The 24,336-nt window shown below is 39.8% G+C and overlaps 1 protein-coding gene across 9 annotated transcripts in view; it reads right to left on the minus strand.

The window, feature by feature from the left end:
• HYDIN (HYDIN axonemal central pair apparatus protein) overlaps positions 1-24,336 on the minus strand; it is a 491,920-nt gene that overhangs the window by 348,976 nt on the left and 118,608 nt on the right. For all 9 annotated transcript variants that reach the window (XM_055298612.2, XM_063611543.1, XM_055298611.2 and 6 more), the window contains 3 exons: positions 20,354-20,473; positions 16,988-17,122; positions 4,276-4,475 (listed from right to left, as the gene is read on the minus strand). In XM_055298612.2, the coding sequence (XP_055154587.2) occupies positions 4,276-4,475; positions 16,988-17,122; positions 20,354-20,473 (455 nt within the window). The remainder of the gene's footprint in view (positions 1-4,275; positions 4,476-16,987; positions 17,123-20,353; positions 20,474-24,336) is intronic.

Consider the following 24,336-nt stretch of genomic DNA (forward strand, 5'->3'; position numbering starts at 1 on the left):
GGAGGAGTTTGGGTAAGTCATTTCACTCCTCAGGCTTTAGTCCCTTCACCGTAAAATGGCAATGCTGGGCCAACATGTCTACTGTTGACAAATCCTGGCCAGTCCCTGAGTTGCCTCCCATTTTACCTTAGAATTGTTTCTATATTAGGAAAACATAATTCATATTCATAGGTAGATGGATAGAAAGATTTTAGATTTTTTTTGCAACTTTACACTATTAAATCTGTGAAGTGATTTTTGCTTCACATTTACATGAATCTAAAATACACGAAATTGCCATTTTGGGGTGGCTTTTTTCAAATTCAGCCAAACAGCCCAGGAAGATATGTTTCTTCACCTGCATTTCCACCTTAGGTAGATTCTTTTTTTCACAGAAAAAAAATACCAGTGTAACAGTTTTTAATGGGTACTGTGAATGGTGGTTGTGGGAGACCATTTTTTCAATTGAAAAAGATGGGTTCTTTTTTTTTTTTTTGAGACAGGGTCTCTGTCTGTCACCTAGGCTGGAGTGCAGTGGCATGATCATGGCTCACTGCAACCTCAACCTCCTGGGCTCAACCAATCCTCTTACCTTGGCCTCCCAAGTAGCTGGAACTGCAGGTATGGACCACTACACCCAGCTTATTTTTTTGTATTTTTTGCAGAGACGGAGTTTTACCATGTTGCCCAAGCTGGTCTTGAACGCCTCCCAAAGTGCTGAAATTACAGGCATAAGCCACCGTGCCAGGCCAAGATGGGTTATTTCTAATTCATGGGAAGCCAGTTGAACAACCTGCTTCCTTTTCCTCCATCGAAATATGCGAGGCTTGCCATGAGATGACAAACAAGGCCGTAGAGAATTTATGAACAATGTCAGGAGACAGTGGGTTCCAAAAGAACTTTTCCTTTGCCCTTAGTGGTTGATTTATTTAAAGCGGTTTAGAATCTTCCCTCTACCTAGGATGCAGAAAGCTGGAATGAATGTTTCTTTTACCCTAACCATGAGAAAAAGTGAGATAAATAACAAAATCACAACCTTTCTTGTGCCTGTCAGAGAGCTGAGGTAGCACATCAAATAGCCTGAAATCTAAAGACAGACAACCCATTTCCCCTGAGGGGGATGGGATATGTACATAAGGTTTAGACTGTGGCTTTCGCCTGTGGCAGGCAGAACTTTCCTGCAAGCAGAAGAAAAAGTGAAAGGGGATGGAATAAAAAAAAAATATTTGGAGAGACAATAGCTGAGATTTTCCAAAATTAATGAAAGATTCAGGAAGCTCAGAGAACCTCAAGCAAAATTAAAACCCAAACCAAGCAAAAGCAAAACAAAATCCTTAAAACAAAAAGCAAAACATAAACAAAACTTACACCTAGACACATCATTTCCAAACTGCGAAAACCAAATAAATCATGCAAGTAGCCCAAGAAAAAGAGATAATTACATACAGAGGAACAAAGATAAGAATCACAGCAGACTTCTCATTAGAAAAATGTAAGTCAAAGGACAATTGAGTGAAATATTTAAAGTACTGGGGAAAAAATCTGTATACAATTGTTGGCCCAGAATTCTACATGGTGAAAAAAATATCTTCCAAAAATGAAGGAAAAATAAAGACTTTTTTTTCCAGATAAACAAAAATAGAGAATTTACAGTAGACTCATGCTACAAGAAATATTAAAGGTAGTTTTCAGCCAGGAGAAATAGGATATCAGACAGAAATGTGGATCTACATGAAATAGTTCAAAGAGAGTGATTCATCTAGAGTACTTGGAGAAATAAACACAAATTCCTTCCCAAAGGATGTGCCCTCAACTGGCAATATGGCAGTGCTGCTACCTACAGTATGGCAAACTGGGTCACTTGAAAACCCTCCCACCAGAAAATACCTAGAAAGACTGGATAAAAGATAATGTAAATAAATGCATAACTGAGCATGCACAAAAATAAGAAAAACTCATACCATTCCAAAACAAAGAGGAACCTAAGAACCACAGCAGTAAGCCACTGAGCTAATGATAGGTCTGCCCTGGGTTCCCAGTAGCCCAGAAGCCTGGGTTTTTAATAGCCCTGCTGGAGCAGGAGACAAGGCCTCACAATGGTCAAGTTAGGGGACTGGTACCAGATCCCTGTATAAACCTGAGAAATGTGAAGGACTCCCCAAACACACTCCCATCAGCAAAAGAAAAAGTGTCTATCTGAGTTTTCAATTAAAGGAACAAAGTTTCTCTAGGACATTCATAACTTGAACTTGTGTCTTATGAAGGTGTAGGATTTGCATATGAGCTATCAGTCCAGGAACTCCTAAGGTAGGAAATTACCAAAAGAGTACTCCATGGTAGCCTAACTTTTGGGAACCAGGTAAAAGCAAATTCTAATCCCTTTTGGACAAATGAGTCATTAAGTCAGCAAAGGATGCCACAGATAAGGCCCTTCCGAAAGAGAACTTAAATCCAGTATATACACACTACTTTTTAAAAACACAACTTAAATCCAGTATAGACACACTACTTTTTATAGAAAAGAACTTGAACCCCTGCTTCCTGTCTTCCCAAGACAGGTTGTTCTTTTTAAGACCCCACTGGTCAGCCACTTGCTCTCATGCCCCAAAACAAATCCTTCTTTTCCATCTTATAACAGAGGTCCTTGAGAGATGGGATTGTTTCATCATTCTTATACCAGCAGTCCCCAACCTTTTTGATATCAGGGACTAGTTTCATGGAAGGCAATTTTTCCACAGATTTTGGGGGGGAGGTGATGGATATTTTCAGGATGATTCAAGAGCATTACATTTATTACACACATTATTTCTATCTTATTACATTGTAATATATAATGAAATAATTATACAACTCACCATAATGTAGATCAGTGGGAGCCCTGAGCTTGTTTTCCTATAACTAGACATTCCCATCTGGGGGTGATGGGAGACAGTGACAGATCACTGGGCATTAGGAGCATGCAACTTAGATGTCTTACATGCACAGTTCACAATAGGGTGTATGCTCCTATGAGAATCTAATGGCATGGCTGATCTGACAGGAGGCGGAGCTCAGGCAGTAATGCAAGTGATGGGGAGCAGCTGTAAATACAGATAAAGCTTTGCTCTCTTGTCCACCGCTCACCTCCTGCTGTGCAGCCTGATTCCTAAAAGGCCACGGACTGGACCAGTACCAGTCCATGGCCTGGGGGTTGGGGACCCCTGCTTTATACTGTCCCATGGTGTATACACTGTGGTTAGTCCACAAATACTCAGATTAAAATCCAGCTCTATCACTTACTAGCTCTGTGCTCTTCAGGAAATGATGTGACCTCTCTATCCCTCAGTTTTCTCATCCTCCAAAGCCAGCAACAGCAGGTTGAGTCCCTCTCACAGCTCATCACTCTGAACTCTTCTGCTTCCCTCTTCTATTTTTAAAAGCCCTTGTTGGTTACATTGGGCTCATCCAGTGAATCCAGGATTATCTCCCGATTTTAACATTAGCTGATCAGCAACTTTAGTTATATCTGCAATATTAATTCCCCTTTGCCATACAACACGATACAGTCACAGGTTCTGGGGATTAGGATATGGACATGTCTGGAGAGCCATCATTCTGTCTACACACTGGCCATAGCTCATTTGAAGGAAAAAGAAAAGAGCAAACACCGATTATATAGCACTTGATATATACCAGCAGTTTCTGTTGATTATCCCAACAACCTTATGAAATGGCTGGTATACTTTTCCCCATTTTTCAGAGGAGAAAACTGAGGGCCATGAGCCGAGGAATGTGGGCGGCCCCTAGAAACTGGAAAAGGCAAAGAAATGTACTCTCCCCTCAAGCCTTCAGAAAGGAACGCAGCCCTGCTCTCACTTTGATTTTAGCCCAGTGCAAATTCTGACCCACTGAAATGTAAGATAATAAATTTGTGTTGTTTTAAGCTACTGAGTTTGTGACAGTTTGTTACAATGGCAACAGAAAACTAATCAAGCCAGTTATAAAAATTCTCAGTCAAGACAAATTTATTTCTATATTCTCATGGGCCATTCTCTGTACTAAAAGAAGGACTTTTATCCAGCATTTTGAAAAACCAGAAAGAGGATTTAATATAACACGGATATAAGATATTAAACCTTGAATTTTAGTTTCCTCTGAGGATGAAGAGGAAGTCTACCCTACATCAGTGAGGTCTCCCAGCTTTGCAACTGAAGATTGTAACAAGCAATTCGACCCCCAAAGTTATGGTAGCAAATTACTTGAGCTGACTAGATTTAGCTATAATCAATCAAAAACAAGAGCCAAAGGTATGCATACCTACAAGTTTTGATGTGAAATACAGCATTTTTGTTGCCAATGTTTCGTACCAGCAGAATCTTCTGGGTGCTGTATTTGACAGGACAAGTGGAAAAATTCAGCTCGTCAGGAAAATCGAGAATGGCTCGCGCCCCTCTAGCTTTGATGGGTACAATAAACTTTTCTCTTTCAGTAACACAGGTCAACGTATGGGCGTAATCCTACAAGGGAAGGGTACAATCATTATTTGTGGAAAAAGCAACATGATCACAATAACTGTGCAAGAAAAGGGTTGATGAGAGGCATTTTGCAAAACAACTTTTAGTATATTTCTATGAAAACGTCTTAAAACAATTACAGAAGTACTTTCAATGAGACTGTCTTTTCTGAGAGACAGAGAGAGAGAGAGAACAGATCTAGTGTTAAAACCTACAGCTGGTAGAGAAGCTATGCTTCATGTGTCTCCCAGGCAATAGGGAGGTAGGATGAAGGTCAGTGGCAGGCCAGGCCCATTTCTCCTGTAGATCCAAGAAGATTCACAACAGTTCCCTCAGGTCCTCCTTCCAAACCCTAGTTCTCCTTCAAGTCCATGTATTAGAATGATGTTTCTAACTAATGGCCTCTTTCTGCCTATACTCTTTGCAATGTGACTTCGCTGCTCCTCCCTCAAGTAAGGAGTTTCCATTCCACTTGCTTTCAGCAATACAAGGTGGCAGAAGTTATGCTATGCCAGTTTCAAGCTGAGACCTCAAGAAGCTTTGGGCCTATCCAGTCTTGCTTTTGGAACCCTGCCAATGGCATGTGAACACGCCTGGTCCAGCCTACTGCAGGATGTGCACCTGGATGCTCCAACCAAGACCATGCTAGACCAGCCTAGAGCCAGCTGATCCCCAGATATGTGAGCCCAGCCACAATGAGCAGAGTTCCCTACCTGATGAGAGGGCCCAGGCAACACCAGAAAAACCACCCAGCTGACCCACAGTCTTGTAAGCAATAATAAGTGCTTATTATTTTAAGCCACTAAATGTGGGATTGTTTGTAATTATACAGCACTAGCTAACTGATACATAAGTCAGCTGAAACCTCACTTCTTGCACAAAGCCATTTCTGACCATTCCAAATAAAAATGCTGAGGCCCTAGGCATCTCTCTTCCCCAGTCATGAGTTTAAATGCAACAGAAATGCTGAATAAAGTCACTCTTTATGCCGTCTCATAAGATAGAAATAGAATATTTGCCTGCAATGTAGCAAAGAGAAAGTTAAAAGAAGTCACCATAAAAGGTATCTGATATCTAAAAAAAGCTTTCTTTTCCTTCATTTTCTCATCCTTTTATTGTGTCTTTTGGCTGCAAGGCAGTCTTGATTAATGAAAAGTCATTTTGAACAGAAATTTCCTTTCGGTAACCATGTGATAAACGGTAGTAAGTGGTGGAGGTTTTAAAAAAAGCTCTTTATGGGCTTTGGGCATAGAATAAGAATGGGACCATCTGGCATACAAATTGGCATACAGGGCTGGCCACATACTCAACTTCATGAAGCCATAGGACAAGCATAAAGCAGTGGCATCCCCAGTTTATTCATTCAACTATGTTCATTAAGTGCCCAGGTGCCAGCATGGCACTGTGCTAGGTCTAGGAATACAACCAATCAGGAAATGCAGATATGGTCACGGTCCTCCTCCAGCTCACATCAGGATGGAGGAGACAATGAACAGATGAATAAAGGATATGTAATGCACAGTGCAACTCACATATAAATAAATATAAAGCTAAAACTACCAGGAATGCTCACAAATAGTCTTTAGGCCTGTAGTTCTATCTGTCCCCTTGAGCTCCAAACTCATAACGAGCTGCTCAGTCAGCATCTCATTGGATATAAACTTATGTCCCAAACCAAAGCTCCTGATGAACGTCACTGCCTGCTATTGTGCATAAAGATTTCTTCTGGGGGCCAGGAATGGAGGCAAAACAGCTTCAGCCCAAAGGGGGAACCTTTTTCTAGTACCCACAAAGGCTCCACAAAGACAGCTAAGGTCTGACCCTCTCTCCACTTGCAGCCTCCTAGTCTCAGTACTGGCATTTGCATCTCTCCAGCGGTCTGGCTTTAGAACCCTGAAATGAGGCACCCTTTCACGCTCTATTTCTCAATTTCTTGATACAATCCATAGGATCTACCTTCAAAATATATCCAAACTGCAATCACTCTTCACCACCTCCACCCCCGCCACCCGGATCCTAGCCACTCCGATCTTTCCCAGGCTAACAGGACTTTCTATTTCAACCCTTGCTCTACTAAAGTCTATTTTCCATCCAAGGGTCAGAGGGATCCAGTAAAAATATAAGTCGGCTCAGGCTGCTTCTCTGCTGAAAAGTACCTAGGCTGAGGCTGGCGTTCTTGCGAAGGTCCTGTGGCCTGGTGCCCCCATCATTTCTCTGGCCATATCTCCTCCTCTCCCCTGGTTCCTCCTGCAGCCACAGGTTTCCCCTTCAGAGCCTTCGCACATGATGTTCTCTCCTTCCCTCTACTTATCCACGGTGCTTGCCCCCTCACCTCTTCAGCACTTGGCACAGCGATCCACTGTCTCCCTGAGGCCTCCCCTGACTGCCCTATTTTCAGTGGAACTCTCCCTCTCCTGCCCCATCACTCCCTTGCCTTCTGTCCAGCTTTAGTCTTGCCCAGAGCCATCTAGTATATCGTATATTCTACCTCCCCAGTGAGCGTAGCGCATGTCTCCCCCATATTTCCACGTCAAGAGGGATTTGCCCATCTTCTTGCCTTCTGTATACCCAGGACCTAGAATAGAGCCTAGTACTTATTAACTACTCAACAAATACTTCCCGAAGGAAGGAAAGTCAGTAATGGAACATTCGGTAGTGATGAGTGACGGGAAATAAATCATGATAAGGGGACAGAGAGACTGGAGAGCTCTTTTACATGGGGTCGGGGGCGTGGTCAGGAAAGGCCTCTATGAGGAGGTGACACTTTAGCTGAGACATGAGTGACAAATGAAGCCACGTGGATGGATGGCTGTCTGGGGGAAGTGTGATTTGGAACCTGTGGCCAGAGGGGAGCAAGGGAAGGAGAGTGGTTAGACACATAGCCAACAGGTTGTGGGGGCCAGATCCCACAGATCTTGTAAGCCATTGTTAGGACGTGAGAGGGCTGAAGGCATTCTCAAGGCTGAAAACTGATCTTGATGCAACCTGAGTAACGTTTTAGAAAAAGCGCTGGCTGCTATGTGGGCCACGGACTGCAGCGGGAAGAGGGAGGCCAGTTAGGAAGCCACTGTTGTAGTCCAGGCATGAGATGACACAGATGTGGACTTGTGTGGGCAAGTACTTAGCCTAGCATTTAGCAAGTAGTAAGTACTCAATAAATGTTAACTGTCCTTATCAGACTTTTGTATTTAGTACAATTTGTGTAAGGCATATAGGAAAAATTCAACATATGTTTACTCTCATAGGTAGGGAGCCATCTAGTCATCTATATACTGATAAGGATAATAATAATAGAACAAGATAATTTCAGAAAGTGATGGGCTTTGAAGAAAATAAAGCACAGGAAAGCGATAATATCGGATGGGGTTGATTTAGGTTAGAATAACTAAAGAGGTCTTCCTGAGGAGATGACCTTTGGATGGGGACCTGAACAGCAAAAGGAGCCAGTTGGGTGAGATCTAGGAACAGAATGCTCCTGCCAAGGGGAACTGCAAACATACAAGTCCTAAGGCAGGAGTGAGTCACAAAAAGGAATAAATAGGATTCATGAAATTGATTAAAACTGGGTTGCTAGCGTATTTTTAAATAACTTAAAGAATGTAACTGGATTGTGTGTAACTCAAAGCATAAATGCTTGAGGGGATGAAACCCCATTCTCCATGAGGTGCTTATTTCACATTGCATGCTTACATCAAAACATCTCATGTACCCCATAAATATATACACCTACTGTGTACCCACAAAAATTCTTTTTATTTAAAATATATTTTTAAAAATGGCTGGGCGTGGTGGCTCAAGTCTATAATCGCAGCATTTTGGGAGGCTGAGGCAGGTGGATCACTTGAGGCCAGGAGTTCAAGACCAGCCTGGCCAACATGGCAAAACCCAGTCTCTACAAAAATTAGCTGGACATGGTGGCTCACACCTGTAGTCTCAGCTACTCGGTAAGCTGAGGCAGAGAACTGCTTGAACCTGGGAGATGGAGGCTGCAGTGAGCCGAGATCGCACCACTGCACTCCAGCCTGGGCGAGAGTGAGATTCTGTCTCAAAAAAATAAATAAATAAATAAAATAAAAACAAAAATAAAAATAAAATTTTAAAAATTGAGTTGTTAGACTCTTAGCTCTGCAATTGATTCTGGTTTCCAGATGGTAATGCCAGACTCAAAACTTATGCTTTCCAGACATGAGGAAGTACAAATTGCACTAAGCACACTTGATCTTAGAAAACCCCACAGCATTCAACAATGCAACAGCCTAGTCTGATTACTACAGAATCCGAAAGAGATAAGTACTATTTTCGCTTTTTCCTAGGAGATCAAATCCAGCCAGCACACGTTTTGTTGGGAATTATAAAGTGAAAAGCCCCTGGCACATGTGGAGACTGAGCATTAACTGAGGCGTTGGGAGCTAGAACAAAAGATGCTGCTGAATCCAGGATAAGAGGAGATCCTGAAGTGTTTGTCTCATTTTTTTCTATACTCACATATCCGCTGCCTTGTTATAGAAGGAATTAAAGGCAGCTGTAAATAGTTTAGAAGGCTAATTGAAATACTGAGAGAGATGTTTTCAGACCTTTTCAAGTTCCCAAATGAGGAAGGTTTGAAGTTTGATTCGCATTATAAATTTTTTCATAATCAATTCACACACCCATAAAAGAATATAAGGTTCTTTAAACAAGTCCCTTAAAATGTATTCCAATCTCTGAAGTTATGTACTTAATATGACTATATTAGATTATATATCATTATATATTGCTCTGCTGGCTTACAATTAATTCAGATGTTATGACTTGGGAGGCTCTGACGGCCTGCAGGCTTAAGCAATCACTTCAGTTGATGAACTGAACACCCAGCCTCACAAACCTGCTTTTCTTCCTCTGTTCCCTATCTCTGTAAATGACACCACCATTTGACCAGTTGTTAGCCAAAATCCTACAGTTCAAACTGGGTGTATTTCTTTCTTGTATCATTGATCCATCAGTAAATCCTGGCAGCTGTACAATAAAAGTATACATCCAGCTGGGCACAGTGGCTCATGCCTGTAATCTCGGCACTTTGGGAGATTGAGGTGGGTGGATCACCTGAGGTCAGGAGTTCGGGACCAGCCTGGCCAACATAGTGAAACCCCATCTCTACTAAAAATACAAAAAATTAGTTGGGCGTGGTGGCAGGTGCCTATAATGCCAGCTACTTGGGAGGCTGAGGCAGGAGAATAGCTTGAATCCATGAGGCGGAGGTTACAGTGAGCAGAGATCACACCATTGCACTCCAGCCTAGGCAACAAGAGCAAAACGCTGCTTCAAAAAAAAAAAAAAAAAAGTATACATCCTTACTCCTCCTACTTCTCATCACCTTCACTGTCACCACCCTCATCCAAACTTCCTTATCTTTTATCTGAACTACTATAGTAGCCTCTGCCCCATGTATGCATCAGGGATCAGTCAGCTACGTTATAACAGGAAAAAGAGCAAAATCAGAGCAGTTTACACTAGGGAGAAGTTTATTTATCTTATACAAAGAAGTCCAGAGGTAGGTAGGGTGGCTCAACAGTGTCATTAGAGACTCAAATTCCTAAATTCCTGCTCTACCACTCTAGCATGCAGTTCCCATCCTCGATGTCACACTGTAGGGCAGAGTAATTCCTTGGACCCGACTCTTTCACAGCCAAGCTGCAGGGCAGAAGGAGGAAAGCAGAAGGGACAGGGCACCTCCTGCTGTGTCAGCTCTCTTCAAGCAGGTGCCTTGGAGTCCTACTCACATCTCATTGGCTGACACTTACGTGCAGCTAGGAAGGAGGCTGGGAAATGTAATTTCTTATTTCAGGCAGAAGTGTCCAATCAAAATTTATGGTTCCCCCTGTACACTGATGATGGGAATGTAAATTAGTACAGCCATTATGGAAGACAGTATGGCAGTTCATCAAAAAATTAAAAATAGAACTACCATACGATCTAGCAATTCCACTTCTGGGTATATATCCAAAGGAAATGAAATCAGTATGTGGAAGAGCTACCTGAACCCCCATGTTCACTGCAGCATTATTCACGATAGCTAACGTGTTGAATCAACCCAAGTGTCCATCAATGGATGAACATACAAAGAAAATGTAGGCTGGGCACAGTGGCTCATGCCTGTAATCCTAGTACCTTGGGAGGCTAAGATGGGCAGATTACTTGAGCTCAGGAGTTCAAGACCAGCCTGGACAACGTGGAGAAACCCCATCTCTACTAAAAATAAAATTAAAAAAAATTAGCTGGGCATGGTGGCGGGTGCCTATAATCCCAGCTACTAGGGAGGCTGAGGTGGGAGGATTGCTTGAGCCTGGGAGGTAGAGGCTGCAGTGAGCTGAGACTGCCCCACTGAACTCAAGCCTGGGCAACAGAGTGAGACTCTGTTAAAAAGAAAAAAGAAAAGAAAATGTGGCATATATACACAATGGAATACTATGTAATCTTAAAAAAGAAGGAAATTCCATCATTTGTGACAACATGGATGAAACTGAGGCAATTATGCTAAGTAAAATAACCCAGGCATAGAGGTACAAATATTGCATGATCTCATTTATATGTGGAATCTAAAACAGTCAAATGCATAGAAGCAGAGAGTAGAACAGTGATTCCCAGGGGCTGGGGTTGGAGAATTGGGGGATGCTGGTCAGAGGGTACAAAATTTCAGTTAGACAAGGAGAAGTTCAGGAGACCTATTATACAACATGGTTAATAACCATGTATTTTAAAATTGAAAATTGCTAAGAAAGTAGATTTTAAATGTTCTCACTACAAAAAAATTATAAGTATGTGAGGCAATGTATATATTAATTAGATAATGTATATATTAATTAACTTGATTTAGCCATTCCAATGTGTATATATATTAAAACCTCATGTTGAACACCACAAATATATACAATTTTTGTCAATTACAAATAATTTTTTTTTTAATTGTGGTTCTCTTACCAATGAGGAAAGAGAAAATGAATGTCAAGGGGAGGCCACTAGCTGTGATGCCTCACGTGCCCCTGCTTCAGTCTATTCTCTACTTGGCAGCCAGAGTGGTCCTAAAATGTAAGTCAGATTGTGTCATCCCTAATCACAACCCATCAGGCTGGATAAAAGGAGAGGATCAAGCATTTCTCATATCTTCCCTGAATGGACTATACCTCAGGGGAGCTGAAAAGCTGGTGAGGCAAAGTTTTGGTTTTGTTGGTGTTATTGTTTTTAGAATAATTCCAACCAGTAAGCGCAAAATAAATTACGGAATTGAAACTTAATCCTCAGTGAGGTAGGGAATGATCTTTATTGGATCATTACAAAAACAAAACAAAACATAACAGACATTTTGTGCCTCTTGATGTAATGCACTAGGAAGTACCACATCACCTGTGAAGGATTCTTGATCAAAAAGAAAAAATTGAATCTAATCAAGGCTACAGATCTAACTATCAGTTACAGACAACAGGCGGCAAGGGGCCATTCTAAACGACGTGATGGGAATGCAATCAGCAAACCTTGTTTGGATCTTGATTTAAGAAAACCAACTTAAAAAAAAACTTTTTCTTAATTGTGAACCATTGTTGCACTTGGTACGCAATGGTTTTTTTAAAAACCAACTTTTTAAAGTTGGTTTTCTTAAATCAAGATCCAAACTACTGACTGGATATGTAATGATATGGAGGAGTGACTGTGGTTTTTTAGGCACAATCATGGTACTGTGGTTATGCTAACTTTTAAAAAGGCCCTTATCTTTAAGAGAAAAATCACAAAATATTTACAGATGAAATTACATGCCGTATGGGACTTGCTTCAAAATCTACTGGGGGAAGGGGCAGGATAGATGAAGCCAGACTGGTCATGTGCTGAGATTTGAAAAGGTGGGTGATGACAGTTCACTCTGCTGTTCTTTCTACTTTTGCATATGAGGAAAAGAAAGCCTTCCATAATAAAAATATTTGAAGTACTTTATGGTGGCTTCCTATCCCACTTTGCATAGCTTCTAAGATCCTTCATGAGCTCACCTGTTGGAATCTCATCTCCTACCACGTTTCCAACAGCTTCCTCTGCTCCAGCCCCACTGGCCTTCTTGTACTTTCCCGAGCTGGCTGCCAAGCGTGTTTCTGCCACAGGGCCTTTGCACTTGCTGTTCCCTCTCCTAGACAGCCCTTCCCTCAGATATTTGCATGGCTTAAATTAGTTCTCTTAAATTAGCCCAAATGTCACCTCAACAGAGAAGTCTTCCCTTGACTTTCCTATCAGAGAAGTCTTTCTTGACCTTACTTTTGAAAGAAAGCAGAGCCCTTATCATTCCCTACCCCCTACTGTGTCAATTCCTGACATTAAATTGTATATATTCGTTTGTTTGTTTATACATTGCGAAATGTAAGCTCCATGAAGGCCAAAGCTTGTTCTATACTCCATTGGATCTGGCTCAGAAAACTGGGCCTGGCACTGAGTAAATGAAAGAATATTATTCATTTTTAATATCTTTTCTGGGTACTACACTATCAGAAGTTTTTATAAAGAAATTTCCTAAAATCCTTGTTAGCCTTATTATCAAATTATATTTATGAGGTCCATAAAGCTAAAAAGTATGGATGTGACTATCTGGAAATATGAAACAAAATAAAGAGAAACTCTTCTTAGAGAAGACTTCCTAGACATCTTACTGTTAATTGAAATGACAAGGAAGAAAGTTAATATCTAATATATTCATGACACAAAAAGATAATTGAGCCCTTTTTACATGCTTTTCTCATCTGTAGGCCAACCTCAAGTCAAAGAAACTTCTTTATATTTTCTTAGATTAACTTTTACTTACTTACTCCACAAATATTTACTGCACCCTTTCTATGTATCAGGCCCTGTGCCAGGTACTGGGGCTACAGAGGTGATCCAGATAGAACTGGGGAGGGCGAATTTCAGGCAGGAGGAAAACAAAATCCTGATCATTATTTTTGCCAACAAAAGTCACTGATTGTGGACAATTTTATGATACCGACATTTAAATTCAAATTGCTGGCAATATAGTTTTATTATTATTGTATACATAGGTAACATAAAACATGTTCAGATTTTCTATTCTTTTTGGGCTATGGTTTTTAAATTTCATAGTGACAAATTGGAGAAACCATTTTGACAACAAATTAGACATTTTCTTAAACCATAACTGAGCCACCCAGTTGCATCACTGCATGCTTTCTTCAAAGCTTGCTGCCTTTTCCGTATGACAACACATTGCAAACAGATGCTTTCTTAAGTCCAAGGAAGCACTCTGTTTTGCTTTCCCACAAAAGCCTAATATTTTTCATTCTCATTTTAATGGTAAAGATACAAATTTAAGAGGTCAAGAAAAATGTCAGGCTCTAGAATTTTATAGTGTTATTTTATGATGACACTGGCTATTATATTTCTACAGTATATGATATGTACACTAGGATTATTAGATTAATAACATATCCAATCATTTTTTTTAAAGTCTGAGTGAGGAGAGATAAGGAAAGCCAAAGTAAATTTGCTGCACCTGTTATCTGGGCATTTGGCATTCTTAACAAGTTCCACGCCCAGGCAGCCAGATTAACAGATGATGGGCGGGAGGGAAATGTAAATTGCATTATCATCTTCGACATGCTAATATACATGGGTACTGAAAATCCAATTGAAAGAGGGCTGGCTTATTAACTGTGGCATGCTGCAATTTACATATCTCACCCTCCAGATGTGAGGAGGGTAAATGAGAATGGAGTGTGCTCAGATCAGCAGGGGATAAGAAGGAAAAAAGTATGTACTTTGGCTATCAATTTGGCCAAGTGAAGAAACAGTGACACTTGGTGAAATGAATGACTTTTGTTTTTCCTAAAATAAATCTGGCTCTAGTCACTCGTTGGCTGCATTCTGGAGCAGCCCGAAAGACAGCATGCCTAACCCTAGCCGGTCATTCTGCGCACTGCCCTGTTGACTTTCCAACAGTGAAAGCGAATGTAGATAACTGACTGTGCCATCATCAGTGTTAGCTAGCCAGCAAAATGAGAAAACAACTCTGTCTTTGGAAATAAATTATATAGAGTTTAGAGCCAAGTCCAACACAAGATCTTATGTCTCCAAAACTGGATAGCTTAATTTCTCATAGGTAACCATTATCCTCACTATGTCTGCTCAAACATGCATGTAGCTTTTGAAAACTTTCAAATATTTAGAAGTAACAGTATAACAACATTTAAGTTAGTTAATTTTTTTAATTAGGGGTTTCCCAATAGACACACAATGCTGGATAAGTGGAATGGTAAGAAGGAATAAAAGAGCTGAGAGTGAGATAAGCAGCTACAAAACACAGTGAAGCAATAATCCTCACCAGGAATGTTAGCATTTCATATTTATAAACTACATAGAAACATACTTTAAATACATTTCAACTATTTCTTTGCCGGATAGATAAACGGTAATAAAATGTCTCTCTTCCTCTGGCTTTTGATTATGGAAAATTTAAAATATGCACTAAGAAGACAGACTAGCATGACAAATGCCCAATGTACCCATCACTCAAATTCAACAACTCTTAACATTCTATTATTCTGGTTCCCTCTATACCTCTATCCACTCCCTCCTCCTTCTATTGTTATACAGTTTTTTTTTAGCTAAAATTTATGTATATATTGAAAAGCACAAATATAAATATTTGGACAAATGAATTCAGCCATGTAATCCTCATGCCAATATAGAACATTCCATCTCCAGAAAGTCTCGTGTATCCCTTTTTCAGTCAGACTGGGTGCAGATACAACGACACTTATCCAACAGAAGACCTATTTTCTCCAGCACAGAAAAAAACTAAGGAAAGCCACCTCCTCAAATCCAGCATGCTTTGTATTTCAAGCTGCACAAAGGATTATAATCAGCTTCCTACAAAAACGAGGGTGTAGGAATCTCACACCCACAGTAAATCCAGACCCTGTTCTCCCCACAGACAATATTCAGGTATAGAGCCTCCAGAAAAAATGAGGACTTCAACAATATGCAACAAAAAGCCCTACATCTGAAGTTATTTATCTTTTTATTTATTTCAGTAGAACCTCAAACAAAATTGTAGTTTCCTAAACACAACCTAAGATATAAATAGTAATACTACAAAGTGGCAAAATTATAGCAATGGTATTATTATAATGGAATTTTTAACCACTCACCACAAGGAGTACATACTTAACAAACCACATTAAATTCTCTATCCTTGCTCTCCAGAAAAGTAGTAACAACAGCAACAGTAGAGGAATACTGGTAATGACATTGACAGCAACCGATACGTACTAGCGGTGGGGAAGCAAGGACTCCAAGCTAGTCCTGTCTGACTCCACTGTGTTCTACTGATTCCAACCATAAGACTGCAACACAGATAAGCATGCCTGCTATTAACGTGATACACAGCCTGCATCTTGTTCTGCATATTTAAGACTTGTTCTCTGTCCTCACTCCTTCAATCATGCTGGTAAAACTCTTCTCCTCCTCATAAGTCCCCATTTAGGCCCACAGAGAACAAAACCTGACCAACAATTCTACTCCCTGGAGAAGGGGTGGGGAGGAAGCCTCCACCCTCAGGCCCCCATACCTGCTCCTTCCCTCCTAGGAGGAACTGGAATTTCTATGACTGAGGAAAGTGAGATTGGGCTCCATTTCCCTCCCCACCACTGCAGTGGTACTGAGAGAAAATGGCCTCCTTTTTGATGGCAGGCTCTTCTTAGACTGTGAGCTGATGGGGTGAGCAGGCCAGGCAGGCCTCTGCTCCCAGCTCTAGCTTTACCATTACTGAGGCTGAAACTATGATATTATGTTTGAGTCTTGGGTCTCTCTCACAAACTAGTTAGAATCTGGCGAGGAAAGTCATAACCAATTAAGGCCCCAAACTTCCTAGAAGCCAAAATCTTTATCCTTTGTCTCAGCACTCCTCTCATGACTACCATCACCTATACCACCATCAATGACAGCACCACCACTATCTATACGACCACCACCACCACCCACCAACACTACAAATACTAACAACATCACTACCACCACCATCAGTGACAACAGTACCACCACCATCTACACCACCACCACCACCACTATCAATGACAACAATATTACCACCAACTATACTATCATATTACTAATACCATCACCATCTACACACACCAGCACCATCACCCACTACTACCCACCAACACTACTAATAGTAACAACACCAGTACCAACATCCATAACACCACCACTACCATCTACACCATCACCACCATCAATGACAATATCACCACCATCTATACTACCAACACCACCAACACTACCACCACTACCCACCACCCTCTGGCACTACCACCAATACCACCAACACCACCAACACAAATATCAATACCAAGACCACCACCAAGACCACCACCACCACCACCACCACCACCACCACCACCACCAGCACTACCACCTCTGTAAATATCCAGAATTGAACTGCAATCTGCCAGTACAAGTGTCCAATTTCTTGCCATTCCTGGTATTACCTTGTTCTCCTCTGGAGTAAAGAGGATTCGGAATACGGAAGGCACTCCAGGAGCCACTTTGTGGCCAATATCTTTGGGGCTGATTACTTTAAAGTAAGGCGAACTTTCTTCCACAACTTTCACCAACCTTGGAATCTGCAGGGAAACACATGATGATGAATACCGTGCATGTGAAAAAGCAGAGTTAAACACAGACTGAAATCTCCATCAACTACTTACTAGACGTGTGACCTTGGTCAGGTCTGAACTTCAGTTTTCTCAACTATAAAAGGAGATGATAGTACTTATCTTTATCCCATACAAAGTAAGCACCCAATACCTTCCAGCTTTCATTTTTATTAACATTATTATTCTTAGTTATTTTTATTATTATTGTAAGTCTTTGTTCATTTTAAAATTAAATCATTTAAAAGTGACTATCGGCCAGGCACAGTGGCTCACCCTTGTAATCCCAGCACTTTGGGAGGCCGAGGTAGGCGGATCACGAGGTCGGGAGATCAAGACCATCCTGGCTAATACAGTGAAACCTCGTCTCTACTAAAAATACAAAAAATTAGCTGGGTGTGGTAGCATGTGCCTGTAGTCCCAGCTACTGGGGAGGCTGAGGCAGGAGAATCACTTGAACCCGGGAGGCAGAGGTTCCAGTGAGCCGAGATCGGGCCACTGCACTCCAGCCTGGGAGGACAGAGTGAGACTCTGTCTCAAAAAAAAAAAAAAAAAAAAGTGACTATCTTCAAGGGCTCTTTAATCAGCTAAAACCTCACCCACATAATGGAGTTAAGCTGGATTTCCCAACATTTGAGCATTTGAGAACTGCTCAGAGAGAAAAAGCCACACTCCCTGCACCCCTTCAATGGCCCATCTACGGCACATGATATGTATGCCACCTCATCCTCACTGTAATCTTTGAGCTTCATTATGACTCTCACGCTACAGACACTTGCCCATGGTGGTACAGCTCCACCACAAAGGTGCTGGGAGTCAAGTCCCAGCCAAACTCCACTCCACCTCTCCATGGGATGGTCCTGAGTAAACACCACAAAGCAAGAGCAAAGAGCAGCAGGATATCCCCCCAGTGCAGTCTCAGAGCAGCTCCCAACAGCTCCATTCTTTTAAAGTCTTATTCTTCTGCTGCAATCTGAACCCAGATTAGTCTGACTCTAGAGTGTGGGTCCTTATCATTTTAACCCAATTAAAATCACAAGTGTTCTGGCTTATTCTCATCCTGTGTGTGTGAGAGACGGAGACACAAAAATAATAACCTGACAGGCTCTATCTTTTGTACCCCATGACAGTGAGGAAGCAAATAAAAGGTGAACAGCACAGAAAGCATTTCTTAGGCCCCAAATCTCTCCTCATCGTTCTTTATGAGATTGTGAACTAAAGAAGCAGAGAAGCAGGGTCACATCAGCCACCTGGTATGAGGGTCCTGGAGTCACCAGAGGACAAGCCTGCCTCACCTGGAGAGTACTGTTTGCTTGTTGGTAGCTGGATGTTCCTAAGATGGGACCCTCTTTCCATGTGGCCAGCACTCTGGCTGCATCTTTTCAAGAGATGTTGGGGTATCCATGAGAACTGAGTGTCTGGCAGACAAAACTCACACGTGCCCTTTACCCTGATTTGCTATTAAACAACCACTGATGAACATTTCTTATTTAAGGTCAGAGAGGGGTGACCAAAGGATGCTTTGGACTGTACCACTTTAGTAGGCTAAAAATACCTCAGCAAGAGTCAAAAAGTAATATAGAAAGGGAAAAGAGTCAGAAGTGAGAACTGAACTGCATGAAAAGATAGAGCCCTAATGTCTGTGCAATTCACCTCTTCTTGAGGTCTAGGAACACAATCTTGTATACCTCTGGTTCTTTTCCTTCTCTTTCACTGCTGTCCCACGAGCTTCTCTTACTAACGCTACTGCAGAAAAAAATGAAACAGACCATTTTCTCCAGAGTCTGGCTTTGCTGTCACCCCATTGATCTCTGCAAGGCATTGCTGATTCCCTTAATGAGCTGCTGTACCAAATATAACTGCAAGTCTTCCCATTTGCTTTGGATTCTTGCATAGTCTTCACTTACTTTCTATTTTGTCTTATAGCTAGAACTTTTTGTCTCCACATTCTTAGACCCCTGAAAGTATTCCTCCTTGTCTTTTTACCCCGATTTTTCGTCTCTCCAATGCCTTCCTCCCCATCCGATTACTTTTCACACTCAAGTGTGCTTCATGCTGAACTTCCGCACTACTCTTTCTTTCATTATTGTTAAGTGTCAAGAAACTCTTCAGGCATTTAATATCTTTTCTTGAAATAAACCCTAATTTATCTCTAAAGAAAAAGTCATAAGGCTGAAAAAGAAATCTTCCGTTACAATCGCAAAGAGACAAGACATAGACAGTGAGAGAAGCCTTCAAAACTGACTGTGGACAAACTCTGAAGGCTATCTTCTATAGAAAGAAGAAGACAGAAAAGAAGGAAAGGGACCTACATCTTTTAGAAGTGAAAAGAAGGCTTTTAAAAAGGTACAATTTGCAGAATATAAATGCATTGGAGAATATAAATATAAATGCTCGGCCAGGCGCGGTGGCTCACGCCTATAATCCCAGAACTTTGGGAGACCAAGGTGGGTGGATCAACTGAGTTCAGGAGTTTGAGAGCAGCCTGACCAACATGGAGAAACCCTGTCTCTACTAAAAATACAAAATTAGTTGGGCATGGTGGCGCATGCCTGTAGTCCCAGCTACTCAGGAGGCTGAGACAGGAGAATCGCTTGAACCCGGGAGGCGAAGGTTGTAGTGAGCTGAGATCGTGCCATTGCACTCCAGCCTGGGCAACAAGAGCGAAACTCTGTCTCAAAAAAATATATATAAATATATATATACATATATATATATGTATATATATATACACACACACACATATATACATATATATATACACACACACATACATATATATATGCTCGACAATTGCAATTCTCATGAGTAGAGTTTATATCTTGAATTGGGGAAATGATGTCTCTGAGGAAGACTACATAAACATTAATAGTAATTTCCCTGTCTTAAATAAAAACCTAGCCCAATTTGTCATACATAAGAACCCCGTGACATTCATCTGGTCAATCCTTTAATCAACAAAAGTTAGTGCACATGTTGGGAGTTCACTACTTGTTAGGCACTGGTTAGGACTCAACATATAGCAACAAACAGACACAGCCTTGTCGTCATTAAGTTTACAATCAAAGAACATGTTTTCATACTATTTTCCTAAGTCTATCAAATTAAATAAAGTATCAAAGATCCCTCAAGATCCCGTTTTACTTTAACCCATTCTTATATATCCTAGAAGAGTTCACTCACCCCAGTGAACATACTCACTTTGTCATTGTTCCTCAAAATCAGTGGAACTTCATAGACTTCACAGGGAGTGTAGTTCTGAAATATAATTTCTGATGGAAAGGGCTGGAATAATGCCTGATCCAGGTCAATTCCTGAAAACTTCAGTTGAAAGAGTAAATTATTGTTATAGTCACACATTGACAAAAATGACTGGGGAAGATAAGAAAATACTACATAGACCTGTGGATATTAAAACTAAACACGGGAAATATTCAAAAAGAAATCCATACCCAGGTACATCATTGTAAAAGCACTGAAAACACAGGACAAAAGCATGTGTAAAAGAAACTGGAGGGAAAAAAATAGAATATTTAACTTTCAAGGAGCAAAAACACATGCCTACTTTTCAACATAACACAAGTCAGAAGGCAGAGGAATAAAATTTTTTAAATCCTGAAAAGAAAAAAAAAACTCTGCAGGCATAGTATTTTTTACCTGAGGAAAGTCCCTTCAAAAACGAAGTTTGAATAAACACATTTTCAGAGAAATAAAAATTGAAAAATGTTGTCATTAACTTCTAAAAGAAATACCAAAGGGTATTCTTTATGGAGAAGAGAATTTCTCTCAGAAGTTCAGAGATGCAGGAAGGAAAGGAGAATAACAAAGGGGTAAATACATGGTTACTCTAAATGAATTCTCATCATACAAAACAATAATACAAATAACTAGCTTACTAATGGGATGTGTGCCCTGGTTGGGCACTGCACAACAGAACTGAATTGGACTTGGAATTCTCATTTCCTTCTCTATTTTGATTTTCACAAAGTACTTGCTTTTTATTTGACCAACCACTGAGAAGCCAGGTTTGTAAAGTATGACATCATCAAAGTGAATATAACATCATCTAATGCTGAAACTACGAATTACCCCAAGCTAGTAGCCTGTTTAGTATCCAGTCGATTTTGGGTATTGCCAGGTTTCCCTTGAAAATTCAGACTATCCGATGATGCCCTGTGAGTTCACGGTTGCACCCTGGGGCACCCTGGCACACAGTTTGAAAACTGCAGCTGTAAGTATCCATCTTAATAAGTTAGAATAAATAGCAAAATAAATCCAAAGAAAGAAAAAATTGACATGACAAAAACAAGAGAGGAAATTAATGAAATAAAAGTAACTATACTATAAAAACAACAAAGCGAAATTCAGGTCTTTAAAAAGATTATAAAATTGACAAAATACCTAGTGAGTTTGATCAAGAAAATAAGACAGAAGGCACAAAGAACAAATACAAATAATGGAAATGGGAATGTTACAATATAACCCAAATTCAGTAAAAAGATAATAAATATTATGTCAATAAATGTGAAAATATAGATAAAAATACAAATTCCTAGAAAAATACAACAAAAATGTATCAAAACTGGCACAAGAAGAAACAGAACATCTGAATAGTTCTAAAACTATTACAGAAATTATATCTGTAAATAAAAACCTTTTACAGAGAAAACTCCAAACCCAGATAGCTTTACAAGCAAATTCTACCAAACATAAAAGAAACAACTCAAGTATTACAGAAACTCTCCCAAAGAAAAGAAAAACAAAAAAATGAAATGTCTCCCAACTCAGTCTATAATGTTAGCATAATCTCCTTTATATATCTGAGAAAGACACTAAGGGAAAAGAAAACTACAGGCCAGTCTCATTCATAAACCATAGGTAGATAGACAGATAGATGAAAGAAAGAGAGAGAGAAAAAAACATTTGCAAACTGAAACTGAAACCGGCACTACATAAAAACGATAACACATCATGACCGAGTTGGGTTCATCTCAGAAATTCAAGGTTGTTTTAGTACTAGAAATCAAACAAGAAGAAACAAAACTGTCATTTTCCCCAGGCAAAGTAATTACTTATTTCGAAAATTCAAAATAACCTACAAATAAATTATTCTAATAACTGTCTTATTAGAATTAATAAGTGATTTATCAAGGCCACTGAGTACAAGGTCAACATACAAAAACCAATTCTATTTTTAGGTACTAGCAATGAACATTTAGGATATGAAATTTATAAACAATATTACTTAAAATAGTATCCTAAAATGTAAAACACATAGAAATAAATCTAATGAAACATGTATAAGACCTTTATCCAGAAACTAAAAACATTAGTGAGAGAAATTAAGGAAGACCTAATTGAATGCAGGAATATACTCTTTTCATAAATTAAAAGATTCAATATTTTCAGGATGTCAAATACTCCCCAAATTCATCTAAAAATTCAATGCAATACATTAAAAAAAATCCCAGCAGGTTTTTTTTTTTAAACAAAAAAGCTGATTGAATTTACATGGAAATGCAAAGGACCAAGAATAGAGAAGATACATTTGAAGAACAAGATAGGAGGATTTACTCTATCAGGTAGCACAACATGATAATTATATTACTACATATCATATACTGTTACCACAGTAACGATAATGAGATATTGGCACAAGATTTATCATAAAAATAAATGTACCAGATTAGAAAGCCCCCAAACCAATTATTAAATATATGGTCACTTGATTTATGACAAAGGTAACACAGCTAATCTACTTCTCACATCATAGGTTAGTTTTCTTGATTATATAAGTGGAATAATAGAGTATATACTCTTTAATTTCTGGCTAATTAAATTTCTGCCATGAAGCAATCAGTCTTAACTACATCATTTCACCATAAGCTCAAAGAGCATAATGCAAAAAAAAGTTAAAGAGCACAAAGCAAATATTTAAGAATGTAAAGAAGTGAGCAGTTAGGAGAGATTAAAAATTCATGTTTTCATTCAATAAATATTGAGTTTCCAACATGTGCCACGTTCTTTTTTGTATGCTGAACATAGTGAACAAAGCCAAAAAAAGCCCTAACCTCATGAAGTTGACATTCTTGAAGCTCAAGTGATCATACAAAAAATATAGAAATACAGAACATAAAGTCAGGTAGTGAAAAGGCTGTGAAAAAACACTAAAGCAGGACAAGGAGATGGCAGACTGGGAGGCGGCTGCTCTTTTAGATAGGCAGTTAAGAGAAGGCCTCTCTGAGATGACTTCTAAGTGGAGGTCTGAAGCAAGTCACACTAAGATTTTAGAATAGCACTCCAGTTAGAAGGGAAAGCAAGTGCAAAGTCCTTCAGATGGAAATTGTCTTTGAGTGTCTGAAGAGCAGCACAGGGAAAATGCAGTGAGAAGAGAATGAGAGGGAAAAGAGTAGAAGACAAAGAGGTCCGTGAGGAAGGCAGGACTAGATGGTACAGGACCTTAGAGGTTTTGGCACTGAGTTTAGATTTTATCATGTGAGTAATGGGAAGTCACTGGACGGTTTTAAACATGAAAGTAACATGTTCTGATTTACATTTTAAAACATCACTCATACTGCTTTGTGAAAATGGGGGCGGGGGAGAACAAGATGGAAACAGGGAGGCAATTTTGATATTCTAGATAATGGTGGCTTAAACTGGAATGGTGGTGCAGAACATGGTGAGAAGTGGTATGATTAAAGATACATTTGTGAAGGCAGAATTCATAGCACTTATCATTGGATCATAAGATGTAAAAAAAAGAGAGGCATCAGGAATACAACTCCAAAGTGTTTGGTCTAGGAAAACATATAAGTGGAGGTATGAAAAGCAGGAGGAAAGAGACAAAGAGGAAAGATCAGGCTTTTAGAGATGGAATGTAAAGCTACAATTAGATCTTAAATATATTAAGTTTGCGCTGCCAACCATACATTAAGCTGACTATATGATCCAGAGTTCAGGGGATAGACAGTGGCAGGAGATATAAATATAAAAGTAATCATCAAAAAGTAGAATTTAAAGACTTTTTTCCTAGAAGAGGTGACCTAAGGTGTGAGTTCAGAAGAGAAAGAAGTTCAAGTACCAAGTACTGGGAGCTCTAATATTTAGTGATCAGAAATGAGTGAATAACCAAACAAATAAAATAAGCAAAAATCAACCAGTGAAAAGTAGAAAGAAAATCAAAT

Source organism: Symphalangus syndactylus, chromosome 11, assembly GCF_028878055.3.
Source record: "Symphalangus syndactylus isolate Jambi chromosome 11, NHGRI_mSymSyn1-v2.1_pri, whole genome shotgun sequence".
In the NCBI taxonomy this organism is placed as follows: domain Eukaryota; kingdom Metazoa; phylum Chordata; class Mammalia; order Primates; family Hylobatidae; genus Symphalangus; species Symphalangus syndactylus.